Source organism: Heterodontus francisci, chromosome 3, assembly GCF_036365525.1.
Source record: "Heterodontus francisci isolate sHetFra1 chromosome 3, sHetFra1.hap1, whole genome shotgun sequence".
Lineage (NCBI taxonomy): Eukaryota > Metazoa > Chordata > Chondrichthyes > Heterodontiformes > Heterodontidae > Heterodontus > Heterodontus francisci.
Genome location: NC_090373.1, coordinates 95,449,484 through 95,469,845, shown reverse-complemented (window position 1 = coordinate 95,469,845; position 20,362 = coordinate 95,449,484). Strand labels below are relative to the sequence as shown.

General features: G+C 41.7%; 1 protein-coding gene across 3 annotated transcripts in view; it reads right to left on the bottom strand.

The window, feature by feature from the left end:
• Window positions 1–20,362, bottom strand: part of LOC137358646 (protein eva-1 homolog C) — a 421,707-nt gene that overhangs the window by 123,214 nt on the left and 278,131 nt on the right. For 2 of the 3 annotated variants that reach the window (XM_068024805.1, XM_068024791.1), the window contains exon 5: window positions 9,348–9,491. The exons of the other annotated variant lie outside the window; for it this stretch is intronic. In XM_068024805.1, coding sequence (XP_067880906.1) covers window positions 9,348–9,491 — 144 coding nt within the window. The remainder of the gene's footprint in view (window positions 1–9,347; window positions 9,492–20,362) is intronic. 3 annotated transcript variants of the gene reach the window in all.

Below are 20,362 nucleotides of genomic sequence, written 5' to 3'. Positions count from 1 at the left end.
GGTCCCAGCACTGACCCTTGGGGAACAGTACTCTCCACCATCCTGCAGTCTGAAAAACAACCATTTACTATGGCTCACTGTTTTCTGTCCTTAAGCCAATTTTTTAACTAATTCAACAATGACCTTCCTATACCATTAACCAGAAACCTAACTGGACCAACCATGTAAATATTGTGGCTACAACAGCAGTTCATCGGCTTGGTATTCTGCAGCCTCCTGGCTCCCCAGGGTCTTTCCACCACCTACAAGGCACAAGACAGGATTGTGATGGAATATTCTCCATTGCCTGGATGGATGGAACTCCAACAACGCTCAGGAAGCTTGAAGCCATCCAGGACAAAGCAGTCCATTCACCACCTTAAACATCCATGCTGTCTACCAACAATGCACCATGGCAGTAGACTGTACCATCTACAAGATGCACTGCAGCAACTTACCGAGGCTTCTTCAACAGCACCTACCAAACTCACGACCTCTACTATCTAGAAGGACAAGGGCAGCAGGCGTATATGAACACCACCACCTCCAAGTTCCCCTCAAAGTCACTCACCATCTGACTTTGAAAATATCAACATTGTCGTTGGGTTAGAAGCCTGGAACTCCCTCCCTAACATGACTGCAGGTGTACCTTCACCACACGGACTGCAGCAGTTCAAGAAAATGGCTCACCATCACTTCCTCAATGGCAAATAGAGATGGGCAATAATGCTGGCCTTGTCAGGGATGCCCACACCCTATGAATGAATTTTTAAAAAAGTGACTGCAGCAGTTTCCTGCTTGCCAAACGCCCAAGGTAGACCAGAAATGAAAATCTATCATAACGCTTCTTGCATGTAAAATCTCTTGATTCTTCAAAAGCCACAAGGATTACAAATTCATGGGTGCCTGTAGCACCGGTTGGTATGATTAATGACGTCCCTGTAGAGCACAACAAAGAATATTTGCTCATGTTCGCTGCCACTTTGGGCTTTGGCTTCAGCTGTCAGGCTCATATTTCAACCTGCAATCAGATAAACCTTTCCCAAAGCAACTTTTGCTGCATCATTCTCTCAGAAGTAACTATCACTGCACCAGCAGGCAATTTAAAGTGTTAATGATAAATAGCTTCACATTGAATGATATGCAAAATGAATCTGACATGTTGCTCTACATAGTATTGGATAATGAAAAGCAACATGACATGAAAAACAGTAAATCCAGCAAAAAAACAAACAAAATGGAAATATTAAATTGTTCAAGAAGAAACAAAAATAAGGAAGTTGCATACACATCCACCACAAGATGTTCTGAAGTATTTCTCTTGGACTCAACTCTAACCAAGAGAAAATTCAGCAATCAATAGATCATTTGTACCCTACTTCCCAAGAATCTGCAGCACAAAACAATCTTGAACTGGCTCTTTTCACCAAGGCAAACCAAAGCTAATTCTTCGTGCAGCTAAACTGTTTGTTGACTCAAGGAACTAAATAGAAGATCCCTGAATTGGTCTCAAGTCAGGAAACCTATTCCCTAGAGCCAACCTCTCTTCAGTCCATTGTTGAAGACACTCAACAAGCTAATTCTGATCTCTCTGACATTCCCTGACACTTCTCACTTTCCTTACAGTCGAACAAGATACAATGTGCTTCATAGTGATAATGAACAACAATGTACATTTTTGAAACAGATGCCTCAGTGCCCCTGCTGGGCATGTCATTGACTCTACCATCTCTCTGGAGTTTGGAATTAAACATCCCCGTATACTTACTTTCTGAAACATGAGACACTTCAGCTCCTCCGGCAATGGTTTTCTGTGATTACCAATTCCATTAAACTCCCCTATTTCTTAAACAGTTGCACTAACAATCTAATTAAACATTTCCCTGAAATCTTCAATAATTACACCTATATTGTGCTCAAGAAGATTGAGGAAACTCACAGTTAGCACATTATGCTGCCTATGCACAAGGTGTTGGTTGCCAACCCTCCAGGATTGCCCTGGAGTTACTATAAATTACCAGCTAATCTTCAGTACACTGCTGTGGACAACTCAGGAGAAAAATCATAGGGGAATAAAAAATTGTTTTTTTTTTAAATTTTCTTTGAACATTTTTATTCGTTACAAAAATATTGGACATGGAGGAAAAGACTGTAGGCTAACTGTGAAAAACCATCCAATTGGATGATGAAGTGTCTATTACCTTTCTAGTTGACATAGCAAGGTGGTGCACTATGAGGTGGACATGTTGGGCAGGAATGTGGGGGGTGGGGTGGTTGGAGGCAGGAGAGCATGTGATCAAACTTCCAAGAATATGAACAACAAAGTTGGCAACCCTGGACGATAGCTTCCACAATCATTTCGGCAGCTTTGATGAAAAGCCTGTCCAATCCCCGAAGGGTTAATTTACATAGGAATACACATACCTGGTGTCACTTTGCCTGGGAAGTTCCTGCTTTCACACTACTACTGCACTGTGGCCAAGTTAGACCCAAATAAAACATGTGCAGCTACTCTCTGTCAGTTGATTTTATCGGAAGTGGGGAGTTTCAGAGCTTTCTGATTTCTGACTTTACAACCCATTTTCCCCCACAGTTTTGCTCACTTAGACTTGCACTTGAGCCCCCTGACACATTGCTAAAGTCTCACCTCAGCCCCACCTATTTTGACCGCCACCCCTCTATCCACATACTCAGATGACTCGAGAAGATTTGGCATTCCCCATGGACATACCTCTCTAGGCCGTCTTTACGAAGGAAGAAGAGGAACAGCAAGAGAGGAAGCAAGGAAAGTAAGATGTGGCAAGGCTATTTCCAGTGGAGTTTGCAAGGTTCAGCATTAGGCTGTTTGTGGTATATAGCAATGATTTAGACTTACATATAGGGGCACGATGAAGACATTGGCAGATGATACGAAATTGGCCATGTGATTGATGGTGAGGAAGAAAGCTACCAACTGCAGGAACATAAGAACTAGGAGCAGGAGTAGGTAATTCAGCCCCTCGAGCCTGCTCCGCCATTCAATACGATCATGGCCGATCGCATCTTGGCCTCAACTCCACTTTCCTGCCTGTTCTCCATAACCCTTCAACCCATTACTAATTAAAGATCTGTCTATCTCCTCCTTAAATTTACTCAATGTCCCGGCATCCACCGCACTCTGGGGTAGTTAATTCTACAGACTCACGACCCTTTGAGAGAAGTAATTTCTCCTCATCTCTGTTTTAAATCTGCTGCCCCTTTTCCTAAAACTATGACCTCTCATTCTAGATTGTCCCACAAGAGGAAACATCCTCTCTACGTCTACTTTGTCAATCCCCTTAATCATTTTATATACCTCAATTAGATCTCCTCTCATTCTTCTAAACTCTCGAGAGTAAAGGCCTAAACTGCTCAATCTCTCTTCATAAGACAAATCCCTCATCTCTGGAATCAATCTAGTGAACCTCCTCTGAACTACCTCCCTCCTCAAGTAAGGGGACCAAACCTGTACGCAATATTCCAGGTGCAGTCTCACTAATGCTTTGTACAGTTGCAGCAACACTTCCCTACTTTTATACTCTATTCCTTTAGCAATAAATGCCAAAATTCCATTTGCCTTCCTTATTACCTGCTGTACCTGCACACTAGTTTTCTGCGATTCACGTACCTGCACACTAGTTTTCTGGTCAGGTGGGCAGAAAAGTGACAAATGGAATTCGATCCAGAGAAGTGTGAAGTAATGTATTTGTGGAGGGCAGACAAAGCAAAGGAATACACAATAAATGGTAGGATTCTTAAAAGTGTAGAGGAGCAGAGAGACCTTGGGGTGTATGTCCACAGATTCCTGAAAGCAGCAGGCATGTAGATAAGGTGGTCAAGAAGGCATATGATATACTTTCATTATTGGCTGTGGCTCAGAGTATAAGAGCAGGGAGGTTAGTTATGTTAGAACTGTATAAACCACTAGTTAGACTGCATAAAGTTCTGGTCACCACATTACAGGAAGGATGTGCTCACATTAGTGGGGGTTCAGAAAAGATTTATCAGGATGTTGCCAGGACTGGAAAATGTTAGCAATGAGGACAAATTGAATAGGCTGGGGAAGTTTTCCTTGGAAAAGGGGGCTACAGACCAAGAGCTGGAAGGAGGGGTTTGACTGGATAGCTATTTTTCAGCCAGCACAGACATGATGGATCGAATGGATTCCTTCTGTGCTGTAAATTTTTTTATGTTTCTGGGATGTTGGTAGTAAGTCCCAATGCCACTTCCCTCCAGGCAGCAAGTCCAATACACCTGGATGGCCTGTTGTCTGGCACACCCAGTAATCTGTTCCTCCTGCCTTCCACCTCTTCCAGGAGGACAATCTTATTGTGATAAATTCACAACCCATTGGCAATGTGCTGCCCCGTCATTATATCCTGTGGGCATATCTGATCTGTGACTGCTCAATGTTCTGGCAAAAGGAACTTCAGATGAGGGTCGGAGTTGCCTTGAAAATGCAAAAGGATTGAAGAAAGAAGCTCCATGGCTGCCTCTCGCTGTCGCCAAGTGCTCTAAAGACAACTGCAGTCTTTACAGAGACTGAGTCACTTTAGCACTGAAGGCTTCTGGAGCCTAAATGTCTCCCTGCACCTTTAGAACACAATTATGCCAGAACCTACACCACTTCATATGCAAATTAACTTACACAGGAAACTTGTGTGTAACTCCCTCTGCTGGTGAATGGCATAACCTTCTGGGGTAAAAGCGACACAACAGATAGTGAAGACATGAAGGCATCTTGACCTTACAACCGTTAGTTAAAATTACCTTGCTTGGAAGCAGAAAACAGTGAGAGTCTCAGAGCCTATTTGTTCCACGCAAGGAAAGTCCGGAATGAAAATATGGCAGGGTATAATTTGCATCCATCTGATCAGAATAGGCTGACTCTGTCACAGTTTCCAAAATTAGTCTAATGTTAATACTGACAGCAAGTGCCTATATTACACACTTCATATAACAACACAGATTGGGAGCCCCCATTTTGGGGGGAGTGGATAGTAGCCAGCATGCTGCTGCAGAACTTATATACTCAGGTAGCTGCACATGTAGCAGAGAGGAGGCTGGCATGACCGACTATGCAGCAGCTCAATATATTCAGCCTACTGCGAGTTCATCTCAGGAGTTGGCTGTCATCAGACATAGACCACATCAGTCTCAAGATGCTCCTGCAGGAACACAACATGCGGCTATTTTACATAATCAGGTAACACCTAGAAGGCTGGTTTTAAGAGGACAGATTTTTTTTTTATATCATACACTGGCACTAATTGTAGGCTGGTAGTAAGGAGCACTACACATGCATACACACACACAAATACACGTGCACATAGAAATTCGCTGCAGTTTGACATTATATTTATGGCTGTACTAAAGGCATCATGCGTGCTGAAATAGTACTTGGGACGATTTGGAAGCAGCTTTCAGTAGGTTTTTGTGAATGGAAACTCTGTAGGTTGATGTGCCCAGAGAAGAATCTGTACATAATAACATATTTGTCTTGGAATGGGATGAGGAAAACTGTTCATATTGGCCAGATGTAGTAGCTAAGGGAAGGTCTTCCATACCAGATAGGTATGATTATCTCACGCAGCTGGAGCAGCTCTGCCTATATAATACTGTTGGATATTCCAGCTGAGTGGATACCATACACCTGCAGTTTAGCCTCACCAGCGTGGATTATCTTCTGTTGCTGTTCTTCATCTAAGAAGCAACGATAGAAGGAGTAATGTCTGAGAAATGTATGTAAGGCTGGGAGGGGATAAATGGCAGCCCCTCAGGTATTAGCACAAAGGTGGATGGTAAAGTATAGCAGGCAATGGCAATAAAAAAAATCTACACACAGTAATAAGGTCTTTACATTACCTGTAGGTGTATAAGCTGGCCCATTTAAACTAATTTCTGCCTTGAGGGAAGTTGCAGCAACCCTGAAAGCTAGTTGTATATGGTCTGATTATCCTTATGAAATAGAAATGGCAAAAAATGGGATGTATGATGCCACCACATTATCCCCTCAAAATGGGCAAGCATTTCCATTGGTCACTGAAATGAGGGGATGGGGATCAGCCAGAACAACAGATTTCTGCCCATTTCCCACCCCACCTGCCCAATTTGTGACGCAAAATCAGATACAGCATGGATGGTAATTCAATGCTAAGAGTCGCATCACACATTATGCAAAATTAAGTGATCAGTGGCAATGAGGTTTCAGCTTTCAGCTTCAAGTGCATTCTGAGGACCATGAAGATAAAACAGAACCATGTTGATAAATTCATATTTACAAGTTTAAATTCTGTTAGATCATATATTCAAATGGCAGTGATACAGATAGATAATGACTGCTTCAAAATGCAATTCATTTTATGTGGGATTTTGTAGAGAGACATGATAAGACGCTATTTAAATGTAATGCTTGCCTTTTCCTCTTAATATATTTTAAGCTATAATTCATTTTATTTATCAATGGTACTACTAATTTAATAGTCAAGCAATAATATGACTTGTCAGACTAGATAAACAATGATAGATCATGAAGAAATACAACTTATTAATTAAAGATAACTAAATTAGAGAGGAGACATAAAACCTTCTATGTACAGCTTTGTCTGACGCTGACAGCCAGTAAGCTACCTAGCAATAATAGTGGACTAAGAAAGAGGGCAAGCCTCTGAAAACTGTTCAGGAAGGGTTTGACCTGATAACTTGAGGTTGAACAGCGTAGGTCTGGCAATGATTAATGAAGTCATTCATAAATTTTGAAATATTATGACTTGTGTATGTAAACATAAACTGATGTGCATGGTCCCCAAAATTGGGAGATGGAGTTTGGTTTCTTTTTCTTAGTTCTTCATCCTGTCTCTTGTTCTGTCTAATAAAATGGGGAATTCTCGTGTGTGTTTTTTTAGCATCACTAAAGCAGACAGTAAGTGGTGATAGCATAAGAGAAAAGCATATTGTATATATTGTTTCGACTGCTTTGATTTACAACATACAAGTACACCCTACACTCCTACCTTTGTCTACTAAATACAGCAAAATATTTAATGGTGTTTTCAGAAAAAAATCATAACCCTCTTAATGAGTTTAGCTAACAATTTTCATAAAAAACCGAAAGATTGCTAATAACGGTAGTTACTCAATCCAACCCTGCCAATTAAGAGTGAGATTCATCTGAAAGAATCATCTTGGAAATTATGAGCACAAAATCTGTGATGTTCCATCCTTTAATAATGGACAGAAAGTCACTAGTTGTGTGATTCACTATTTTCCAAGAAGTGATCCCTGCAGGTTGTGGCATCACCTCACAATCCCAGCAGAAGTCTTAGATATTTGTGTGATGAGCACATGCCCAATAACTCTCTTCCTTTATTATTTCTGCAATATTTATGCACCTAAAACAAGCAGAGAAAGGGAATTATTGAGTAAATGTGAATCTTAAGAATAATTTTAAGTTTGATAGTGTTTGTACTACAATGCAAGTGCTCAATTCTCCGATTTCAAAATAACAAAATGAAAACTCAATGCATTAAATAAAAGTCTAAAGTTGCAGAGTGCAAATCCATCAAAATTATTCAAACCACCTGAGTTGCACTAGCTACCTATATGGAATTTGGTGTCATTGGAAACATCCATTTCAACATTATACTACAGAAGCTACTAGGTAAAATCTCATTCACTCAGAATATATATTGAAAGGTTTTATTGATGAGCTCTCATTACAAAAATTTCACAAACAGTTGTGTTGTGCATTTGCACCGATGTAAAACATTCATTATAAAATCATGTTTTGTTTTAGTTGTACGAAACAATTTTCCTTTTAACCCTCAGATTAGTATCAGTGCATTGTTGTCCATTTACACTACGCGGGAGAATTTCCGTGGGGGTTCCCTGATCTACTACCACAATAGTAAAGATCTGCGGAAACCCTGCAGCAAGGACATAAACCATTGTTTTTAGCCATTTACATTGTTTTACAAGAATAGGAGGAGAAAGTCTCACTCTTCCATACTCAAAAATCAGTTCAGAACTTAATTCCACATTTACACGGCACAATTTCCCCTCCAAGTCACACACCATCCTGAATTGGAACTATACTGCCGTTCTTTCACTGTCACTGGGTCAAAATCCTGGAACTCCCTTTCTAACAGCACTGTGGGTGTATCTACCCCACATGGACTGCAGTGGTTCAAGAAGACGGCTCAACACCACCTTCTCAAGGGCAATTAGGGATGGGCAATAAATGCTGGCCTAGCCAGCGATGCCCAAATCCCTTGAATGAATAAAAAAAAACGTTCAGCATCCTTTCCTCTTACACTAAAGTGAATATTTGAGGAAGTTTGCATTTTACCATGTTTTATACCAACATTAAACTTGTAAAATTTTGTAAATTTATCCTTGAATTCATTTCCACTTTATCTGTCATCATAATTCCAGATACACTTACAACATTACACCTGTCGAACCAAGTGCCCAGTACTAACATTTAAGGCAACTGCACAATAATTTTGCAAATAACAAGAGATAATGTTAAACTCAAATCAAAAAATAACTTCTATTAATAAAACATTCCTATTGGAATTCTGAGAAATCGTACTGCAAAATAATTTTGTTTAAAGGCAGAAGTGGTGATGCAGATTTCATTTTTCTCAATGGTGTAACAGATATCGAGATGCATGTTTTACAATTAGGGATGGCTCCTGGACAGCTGAAGTTGAAAATTATATCCATTAATTATAAGATAACTATTCCATCCACCCTTAATTTTATCCCGTCGCCTCCTCCTCCTGAAGCACTGACTCCTTGCAGAGCTCCCTCACTTCCTCCTGTCCAACGGTGCCATTTCTAATCATAAGAATAGTCTTTCTGAATGAGTTGATGATATTAGCATTGTTACAGTTGAGTTATGGAAGTTTTTTCAGACTGTCCAAACTCATTTCGGGTAGTGTTGCCAGAAAGATTTGACTTCCATGCCAACATGCATGGCTAATTTTAGATACAGGTCAAGGATGTAAAACCCACTATACTACACGGTGCTATGTCACCAACATACAAAAATAACAGGCTGGCTCATTGAGCTTCCCCACACCATGATAGCTGAAACATCATGACTACGCACCTCTTCCCACCCACAAACTTCACCCTCACTCATGCAACCACATAATCTCTTAGAAGAGGCAAAAACTTAGGACTTATAGGAAAAAATACACCAGAAAATTCCTCTCCTATCCACTCAGACAATTAAAACCAGTCCAGGAGATTATATGTTCATCACCCTTTAAATTATATTTACAAAAGTTAAATAAAGAGCTGCTGGACTTTGACAATGTTGAAAGTGAATTCCACTGTCTTACCGCAGGTGTAGATGACATTGAGAAATTTGCGGATGCCTGGATAACAGGGATCACCAAACTCATATGAACTGGCATATACACTGCAGCTCCTCTTCCCGTGGCACTGTTTAGTCATAATCTGTAAAGCTAAGGTTGACTGGCAGTCTGGAAGAAACATAATAATGAGGCATAAGTAGCGATTCACATAGCTGAACATCCCTATGTTGAATTATTTCAGCACCTACTGGTCAAAAGTAGCTCAGTCTTTTTGAACAAAATCCACTGGCAACATCAGTCAATGTTTAAACTTCATTTTACATGTACAGAACTTTCAAATCTGAGTTAACCACTGTTCGAAAATGTCCACATTTCTGTCCACTTTAGACTTGCATACATGATAATATACACTTAAAAAAATCAATTCAGCTTCCTATTAGGTCAGTGAGTAAGTATAGTGCCTAGTGTGTCAAAAAGACTTATTTATCACCTTATCATGTTTCTGAAAAACTTTACTGATAATGAATAACGTAATGGTTATGTTACTGGACGACAATCTAGAGGCCTGGATTTATAATCCAGAGTTGAAATCTCACGATGGCAGTCTGTGGTTTTGTATTCAGTACTTCTTTTAAAATCTGGAAATTAAAGAGCTACTTTCACTAAAGAACAAGGAACAAAGAACAGTACAGCACAGGAACAGGCCATTCGGCCCTCCAAGCCTGCGCCGATCTTGATGCCTGCCGAAACTAACACCTTCTGCACTTCCGGGGACCGTATCCCTCTATTCCCTTCTTATTCATATATTTGTCAAGATGTCTCTTAAACGTCGCTATCGTATCTGCTTCCAACACCTCCCCTGGCAGCAGGTTCCAGGTACTCACCACCCTCTGTGTAAAAAACTTGCCTCGCACATCCCCTCTAAACTTTGCCCCTCGCACCTTAAACCTATGTCCCCTAGTAACTGACTCTTCCACCCTGGGAAAAAGCTTCTGACTATCCACTCTGTCCATGCCGCTCATAACTTTGTAAACCTCTATCATGTCACCTCTCCATCTCCGTCGTTCCAGTGAAAACAATCCGAGTTTTTCCAACCTCTCCTCATAGCTAATGCCCTCCAGACCAGGCAACATCCTGGTAAACCTCCTCTGTACCCTCTCCAAAGCCTCCACGTCCTTCTGGTAGTGTGGCGACCAGAATTGCACGCAATATTCTAAGTGTGGCCTAACTAAGGTTCTGTACAGCTGCAACATGACTTGCCAATTTTTATACTTTATGCCCCGACCGATGAAGGCAAGCATGCCAAATGCCTTCTTGACTACCTTATCCACCTGCATTGCCACTTTCAGTGACCTCTCTGCCTGTCAATACTCCTCAGGGTTCTGCCATTTACTGTATACCTCCCACCTGCATTAGACCTTCCAAAATGCATTACCTCACATTTGTCCGAATTAAACTTCATCTGCCATTTCTCCGCCCAAGTCTCCAACCGATCTATATCCTGCTGTATCCTCTGACAATCCTCATCATTATCCGTAACTCCACCAACCTTTGTGTCGTCCGCAAACTTACTAATCAGACCAGCTACATTTTCCTCCAAATCATTTATATATACTACAAACAACAAAGGTCCCAGCACTGATCCCTGCGGAACACCACTAGTCACTACCTCCATTCAGAAAAACACCCATCCACTGTTACCCTCTGTCTTCTATGACAGAGCCAGTCCCATGCCAGTGTGGTTGACTCATAACTGCCCTCTGAAGCTGCTGAGCAAGCCACTCAGTTGCATCAAATTTATTACCATCACCACAGAGTACTGCAGCCATTCAAGAAGGCAGCCCACTATCACCTGTTCAGGGCAACGAGGGATAAGCAGCAAATGCTGGCCTTGTCAGAAATGCCCACATCCTGAGAATCATTTTTCAAATTACAGTAAACTCAACAGTAATTTTGTGCACAGCAAGATCCCACAAAATGCAATGAGATGAACAACAGGTCAATATGGTTGGTTTGGTGTTTGTTGAAGAAAGAATATTAAGCAGATCATTGGTAAGATTCACTGCTCTTCTTTCAATAGTGCCACAAGATCTTTCGCATTCACCTGAACCACCAAAGGTAACTCAGTGTACCATCTTTTTCAAATGACGGCATTTCTGCCAATTCTTGTCTCCCCCAATAATGCACTGAACTGGTAGGCTAGATTGTGTAATCTAGTCCTGGAGTTAGACTTGAACCAACAACCTTCTAACTCAGTGGTACAAGTGCTGCCATTGAGTCACGTTGACACCTAACACTACATACTACAGAGTCTTGCAGTTGGGGAAATTCATTGGGTGTTTGATCCCTCTTTGTGTTGAGTTAATGATAGGACTGCGACAATTGGGTTCAGTATACCTGGGAAAAGGAACTATCAGCCAAGTCTTCCATTCCTGATCACTAAACGTGATCCTGCTTGAAATTTAGCAAATGTGAGTGTGTGTGAATGTGGAAGAAGTCTAAGATCAGGTTCAACTGTGATGCCATCCAGGATTAAGTAGCTCATGAACACTTGCCATCTAGGATCACACATAAACAATAGGCACTTTGCTGAGGTACCACAGATTTGGTACCACCCATGGAATTATATGCAGGATAGCAGAGAAATGAGCATCAAAAAATTACATTTGATCTACAATTATAGGGTTGGATTTTTGTACTGGCGAACAATGGTAGGTTCTCTAGCAGGCAGTGGTGTGTCCATTAGCAGCTAGTAGTTTTTTTTTAATTCTTTCATGGGACGCGGGCCTCATTTGTTGCCTATCCTGAATTGCCCTTGAGAAGGTGGTAGTGAGCTGACTTCTTGAACCGCATCAGTCCATCTGGCGTGGGTGCACCAAGAGTGCAGTTAGGGAGGGAGTTCCAGGATTTTGATCCAGCGACAGTGAAGGAACTGTGATATATTTCCAAGTCAGAATGGAGTGTGACTTGGAGGGGAACTTGCAGGTGGTGGTGATCCCACATGTCTGTTATCCTTATTCTTCTAGGTGGAAGAGTCCATCATCTACAAGGCACAAGTCAGGAGTGTGATGGAGTACTCTCCACTTGCCTGAATGAGTGCAGCTCCAACAACATTAAGGAAGTTCGACGCCATCCAGGACAGAGCAGCCCGCTTGATCGGCACCCCATCCACCACCTTCAACATTCACTCCCTCCACTACCAACGCACAGTAGCAGCAGTGTGTACCATATAGAAGACGCACTGCAGGAATTCACCACGTCTCCTTCGAAAGCACCTTCCAAACCCGCGACCTCTTCCGCCTAGAAGAACAAGGACAGCAGACGTGTGGGAATACCACCACTAGCGCAGTGGTTCTCAAATTGGGGTCTGTTCAGACTTTCAGGGGAGTGCATGAAATAACTGTACTGTGTAAATAAGTACTGTATAAATAAGTACTATTTGCGAATGATCCCTCTACTACTTGCTGATGAACACAATGCTGACTATTTGCTAATGAATGGTATACGATCTGCTATTGATCCCAGTAACAGTGGGGTCATTAGCATACAGTACTGCGTTCATTTGTAGGAAGTGGTAGATTCAAATCCATCCCTAAATAATTTCAGTCCTTTCCTTCCATACAGATAAACTTGGCATATTTGAATGTCTTTCCAGTTGATGGATATCATTTAGGTCACCATTTTTCTCAGCCATCAGCAGCAGAGTGGAGAGGACAGACAGTCTCCACAGATGGTACGTGGTGGGCAAATTTAAAATAAAAATAGTGTACTAACTTCAGTTATTGTTATTGGCACCAAATAAGGATGATGCACCAGTTTTGTCTGGTTAGACAGGTACTGAAACAGCACAAAGAAACACTATTGTGGCAAAAATACCATGGTCTTGAGTTTCTGCTAGGTTACACTGTTTACATTCAGTGCAATTTCCCCAAAATTAACCAAACCAGCGCAAATTACGTACAGTGCAAATCTGTGATCTTTTGCACTAGTTTAAAAAACATCATGCTAGAAATTGGCCTGGCCCACAAAACTGGCCAAGCCCACAGATCACATTAATCACCATTGCAATTTTCTGTTAATTGCATCTGTTTCTGACCCTTCAGGAAGGTTCCTAAAATTAAACTGGTTCTTTGGGCACAAGATCACTAACAGGCATGTTTTAAAAGCTTTTGAATATAATATTTTTAATCTACTAGGAAACTGACTACACCAATATAACTAGCAAAATCGTTCTATATAATGTTTTTAAAAGCATTTTAAGTTATTTAAAATCGGGTAACTCGCAGGCAGTAGGCTACATACTCTGATTAAAAGTGTTTATTTTTGCGATAAACCAATTTCAGCTATTTTAATTAAACCAGTGCCATTCATACTAGTCTTAAATATAGTTGCTTGGTAACTGAAAAAGAAACATGCTGTCAAAGCTTTTCTGCTTGCACTCATCAGGACAGAAGCAAGAATACCAAATTTCAAAGGGAGCACAATTTATACTGCATGAGAAAAGAGTGCTGTTTGGTTGGCATTGACCAGAAGGAAAAATAATTGTGGATGCCATATGGTTTATGGTACTGCATTAATGGTATGCAAAGGTGGGTTTTCCTGCCTTGGCTAACCTGGTGAAGCAAGTAACCTTCTTTCGTCTGTTAATGGGTGGGAAATCCGCAGTGCTTTCAGCTGCCTGCGTGGTGCATTCAAAGTAGTCGCCACCTCCTCCCATTCTCTCTGCTGTTATTCTTGGAGTCCTGCACTGCTAACTGCTACTGAGGAACCCTTTCCTCTGCCTCAATTCCTCCAGTTGAATTTGAACAGCCACATCAGAGAAACAAGCTGAGCTGCCAAACTCCTTCTCGGCATTCGTTCACCAAAGAGGCTTTCGGCCCAGCACATTATGATTCCTGCCACTTTAAGCTGCTGCGGGCTTTTTAAATCCTATTGCAATACCAGATTTCCCACCCATTATCAGGCAAGCTGTTAAACACAGGTATTTTCAATGCTGTGAGTCTACGTATGTTAAGTTAGCAACGCTGACACTGGAAATTAAGTCAGGGATAGCACATCCCCATCATCTGATTTCCAGTCCAGTAAACCCTCAACTGGAATATCAACACTCTACTGAACTTAATTTTACTCCCTCATTCTTTTAGGTTAAGTAATTCCTGAAAACCAGCAACCAATTCAGTCTTTGAAATATATTGTTTTGGGTAGGATGGTATGACCAAAGTTTATGAACAAAAGTAGAACTATTTTATCTGGCCTAGTGGCAACCTTGAGTCATAGGCCCTGATGATGATGGGAAGTGCGGTAGCATGGAGGAAAACCCAGCAAGGCTGAGGACATGGAGGCTCTGCTAATCTGAATAGCAGAGCCTCATTTAAATAATCTGCTGCAGTCTCCCACCTGACAACCGGCCATATTGACAGCCTGACTGGTGGGTGGCAGCACAGACAAGCAACAGGAGGCCATTACTGGCGACGGTGGGGACAGACTCCAGCAGTTAGTGGGGGTCTGTCCGCGATCGAGGAGAAGGTAGTTGTGCCAATGATTGGCAGGAGAGGAGTTGTGGCTGTGATCAGTGGAGGAGAGACGTTTCAGGCTCCAATCAGAGATGGGGTTTCTCGCCGTGATCATGGATAAAGGGTGTCTGGGCATGATTGAGGGGTGGGGGGGTGGGGGGGGGAGAATGTTCTGGGCATGATTAGGGGGAGAGGTGTGAGGAACCCAGAGCAAAGAAGGCCCAAGAATTTCTTGTGGAGGCCTGGCAGTGAACTCCTGCCCCTTCTAGTCCACAAGGAAATCTGAAAAACAAATATTAACCCTACAGTCTGAGTCTCCTCAAGATCCAAACAGATTTTGCAGAATGTGAAGCCAAAACTGCCCCTCCCGCAACCCCCCCCCCACCGCCTACTCAGGTCCCAGCTTGAAATTGTAGATCAGATCATAATGGCATCATCAGACCCAGTCACTACATTTACTTGGAGAGGCAGGGATTAATCAAGGACAGTCAGCATGGCTTTGTCAGGGGGAGATCGCGTTTAACAAATTTGATTGAATTTTTCGAGGCAGTGTCGATGAGGTTAAAGCAGTTGATATAGTCTACATGGACTTCTGTATGGCTTTTGATAAGGTCCCGCATGGGAGATTGGTTAAGAAAGTAAGAGCCCATGGGATCCAAGGTAATTTGACAAATTGGATTCAAAGTTGGCTGAGTGGAAGGAGGCAGAGGGCGATGGTAGAGGGCTGTTTTTGCGAATGGAGGCCTGTACTGCAGGGATCGGTGCTGGGACCGTTACTGTTTGTAGTGTACATTAATGATTTATACGTGAATACAGGAGGTATGATCAGTAAGTTCGCAGACGACACAAAAATTGGTGGTGTCGCAAATAGTGGGGAGGAAAGCCTTAGATTACAGGATGATATAGATGGGCTGGTATGCTGTGGCAAATGAGGTTTAATCCTGAGAAGTGTGAGGTGATTCACTTTGGGAGGTCCAACAAGGCAATGGAATATACGATGGATGGTAGAAGTCCAGAAGGTCAGAGGGACCTTGGGGTGCTTGTCCATAGATCACTGAAGGCAGCAGCACAGGTAGATAAGGTGGTTACGAAGGCATAAGGGATACTTGCCTTTATTAGCCGAGGCATAGAATATAAGAACAGGTAGGTTATGATGGAGCTGTACAAAGCGCTGGTTAGGCCACAGCTGGTGTACTGTGTACAGCTCTGGTCACCACACAATAGGAAGGATGTGATTGCAATGGAGAGGGTGCAGAGGAGATTCACCAGGATGTTGCCTGGGCTGGAGCATTTCAGCTATGAAGAGAGACTGGATAGGCTGGGGTTGTTTTCCTTGGAGCGGAGAAGGCTGAAGGGGGACCTGATTGAGGTATACAAAATTATGAGGGGCATTGATAGGATAGATAGGAAGAAACTTTTTCCCTTAGCGGAGAGGTCAATAACTAGGGGGCATAGATTTAAGGTAAGGGGCAGGAGGTTTAGAGGGGAGTTGAGGAAAAAAATTTTCACCCAGAGGGTGGTTGGAATCTGGAACACACTGCCTGAAGAAGTGATAGAGGCAGGAACCCTCACAACATTTAAGAAGTATTTAGATGAACACTTGAAATGCCATAGCATACAAGGCTACAGGCCAAGTGCAGGGAAATGGGATTGGTTTGGACGGGTGCTTGATGGTCGGCGCAGGCGCGTTGGGCCGAAGGGCCTGTTCCTGTGCTGTAAAACTCTATGACTCAAAATCAGGACCCCGCTTTATTCCTCTGGGTGTCCTGCTCGCCTGCTCAAAAGAGCAGGTTAATACGGGAATAGAATGGAACAGAAAAAGGGCTGTTGAAGATAAGTGATTCCTGTTATTTTAACTGCCCCACGACCCAGTTTCCATACATGGAGGCAGTTAAAATCGGGGCCAATGATTACTGAACGCACTTTACACTTATCAAAATTTAAAAAAAGAGTTGCTTCTTGTGTATCAGTACTCATCACATTGAACCCTGAGTCACTTTGTAACTATAAGGCTCTTGAATGAAATAGTCCATAATGAGGTTCCAGTGAACCCATTGGGAATGATAGTTTTTAAATAAAAAGTTAAATGGTGAATATATAGAGAACTGTAAAGCCCCAAAGATTTTTAGTTCATTGTATTTTTTGAATAATCGGGGAAAAATAGTATTGCCGCTGAATTTAGGCTGGAAGCTGGTGAAACCCCAATCTCTTCCCATAACATTGCAGGAGATCATTAGAACTCTCACAAAAGTAGCACAAAGAACCGTTTCAGCTCTTTACAGTTTCTCTGGGGGTTCCACCAGTCTCCACCCAAAGCCCTAGCAGGAAATTGGAACAACTCCAGCAGAAATTCAGCACCAATATCTTTTTTACCGATTTCTTCTGCATAAATCCATCCAATTCCCACCCCCCCCCCCCCCCCCGCCCCACGCCTCAAGCACATTGAAACCTGAAGCAACTTTATAGGATTGTCATTTTTCCAAAGACTGCTTGTTTTCAGTCAGTTAAAAGGCAAAACCTAAAGACTGACAAGGTCATGTTACAAATATTATTTCCTAACATCAAGATCAGGTAGCCAGCCTATATAGTTATCGACAGAGTCCACAGCCCAATAGCACCTGGATGGGCAAACCCATCCACAGTCCTTAAAAAGATGATTTTTCTTTGTTCTGTTAACCATCATTTGAAATGAATTGTGAAAGTGAGTTCAAAGGGAAATTACTGGTGATTGCTCCATGCTTTCCCACTGCACGCCATGCAATGAAACAGGTCTCTAATAGTAATTCATTATGTAACGTCAGAGTGAGGAACTGTGAAATATTTACATTCTGAACTCATTCCTTTCATCTCTCCTAAAAATAGTTTAAGAAAAAGTAAATGCACCTAGATAAAAGGGAATCAGCCACAAACCACTAAAGAGTCCCAGAGGTGTATAATAGATTCTAATTAACTTTAAATCAAAGAGAGCTTCACAAATTACACCCCTCAGGACACAAGAATTTTACTCTAGTATCTACTGTACTACACAGTTCAGTCCCATGCTACACAGGTAGTGCTCTCACATTACCAAAGATAAGGACAGTTTTAAAACCTGTTCATATGACTGAAGCTTCAGTTAGAAAGAACTGATACAGACTAAGCAATTTGGACCAGATTTGGCTGTCAAAGTAACAGTGAGGCTAATGGCGCTCACTGTTATTTATGTGTAAATGGTACAGCAATTTCAGATGAGGGGCAGATATGCAGTTAAATGCCAATATCTAAAATTTGTGTCCGAGTTACGCTGTTCCACCGTTATCTTCACGAAAACACCATTTCACTGTCTGCCTCAGTGTTGACATACATTGAACGGTGTGAAGTTGCTGTATTTGCATGGTAGCAATGAACTAGATTTGCTGCAGATATTTAGGACTAGTAACTACAAGTCTAAAAACCCTTTAAATGATTTATATGTGCTAATGACTGCCAATTTACCTCTCTGGCACCAAAAATTAACCATTAAAACTGTAGGGTCACATTCCTTCAGATTGTGAATTGTTTTGGAAGATTATAAAAATGTCAACTTTTAATTTTTTTTTGCTTTTCTGTCTTTTTTCTCTCTCTCAATCCAATTTTTCTCTCCCTCTCTCTATTTCTTTCTGTACCTGATTTGAGAATGAATTCATCCACTCTAATCTATAGCTGTTAATTGCACAATCCTAAATCTTATTGCTTAAGGATATACCCTGTAGCTTGTCCTGTTCACTCAAGCCCCAGATACCCTACTACCTCACTGCACTTTTATCAGCTCACAATTTCAGCAACATATCGGACAAAAAAATTTTGAGCTGAAGGATGCAAGCACAAGACTAACTAATCTAATGGCAGACACCATTAGATTCCCTGAAAGAGCAAATTATGGGCTAATAAATCTGAATTGAATCTGAATTTTTGTTAGAATAACGTAATGATTTTAATTGATTTAGGTTCCTATTCTATTATGTGTAATTACTGTTCTGATGAAAGACCTGAAATGTTAACTCTGTTTCTCTCACCACAGATACTGCCTGACCTGTTGTGTATTTCCAGCACTTTCTGTTTTTATTTCGGCTAAGCATTATGTCAGATATATGTCAGATTATGTCAGGTAAGTACCCATTAATTGACGAATTTTCATATTGATAATGGCAGGAGTAGTAATCGGCTCAAAGGTTAAGATATGCAAAATAGCTAATGCCAGACACAAAGCTAAAATAAAAGCATCTCGTTGTTTCATCTGCAATAAAGCGTGATGATGTATGTGGCTCGGAATTATTATTATCCAGTGGTATTTCTTCAACATACATTTTTGCTTCTTGAGTGTGAGAATCCCTCCTTTTAAGGTGCTATCTCCTCATTCTTAGGTTGCCCAACAGTCTCCTCAAGCCTCCGTCGATGCCCTTCTGAATTTATAATAAGGCACATTGGTGGCAACTTTAGGAAAGGCAAGATGGTAAATCTACCTCCAATCTTCCTTTCTCTCTCTGGAAAACACTTGTCCTCTGCTCGATTCTTTATCATGGCTGAAATTAGCAGGGCCATTTTCTAAGTGCATCCTGCCAGTAGGCAATCTTAACGAGTGGCAACATTTTTCAGGGGAAAAAAAGAGAAAATTCCAATATTCTGATCTGTGGTGTTGCTGGGTGAGGCTCATCATTGTCTGCATGCAATTGGAAAATCATCTTTAAAACTCAGGTGTTCTGGCATTCCTCTTGTGTGGTTCACCCAATTGATAAACACTGATATCAAGAGCCGGGAAATGTCATCACGTTTATGGAATTCAAGTTCACAAACTTTCAAATAAAGCCTTTAAATTTTTAGTACTGACTCTTGCATCCATAAATATGAAGTGTTACCACAATCCCAGCAACTTAGTCACACTGGAACCATTGCTTTTGTCAAATCACCATATAACACTGCTCTTAGCTATTGTACTAATGCTTTATCACATTAATTCAGGTGCAAGATAAAAATAACAGCAGCAATTTTGCTTTTTTTCCAACTTTTGGCCCAGAGTTTCCTCCCTTCCCATTCTGCCTGGTAGCTGGACAGGACACTGCATCTGCCCTGGCCTCAGAAAGGCCAAAGTTGATGAACTTCGATGGGCCTGTTAAGGCCTGTCCTGTGACAGGAAACAGGCAGGAAAACAGACACAGCCGCAGGCCTGATTAGCTGCTGGTCTGGCCACTGGCCTTGGGGTCTTCTGGCTACTCTTGGGAAAACAACATCCAGAAAACCTTCAGGCCTAAAGGTTGTTTAGGAGCTGTAAATAAAATAAGTATCATACCTCTCATCATTTGCTGCCCTGGCACCCACACTTAGGGAGCCCTTGCACAAAGCCTAATGATAGTTTTATTGGGAATCCTTGCCAAGAAGGAAAAAGCATCTACTTTTTCCTTCCTTTTCAGCCTCCTTGTCTCGAGAGACAATGGATAAGTGCCTAGAGGTGGTCAGTGATTTGTGAAGCAGCGCCTGGAGTGGCTATAAAGGCCAATTCTAGAGTGACAG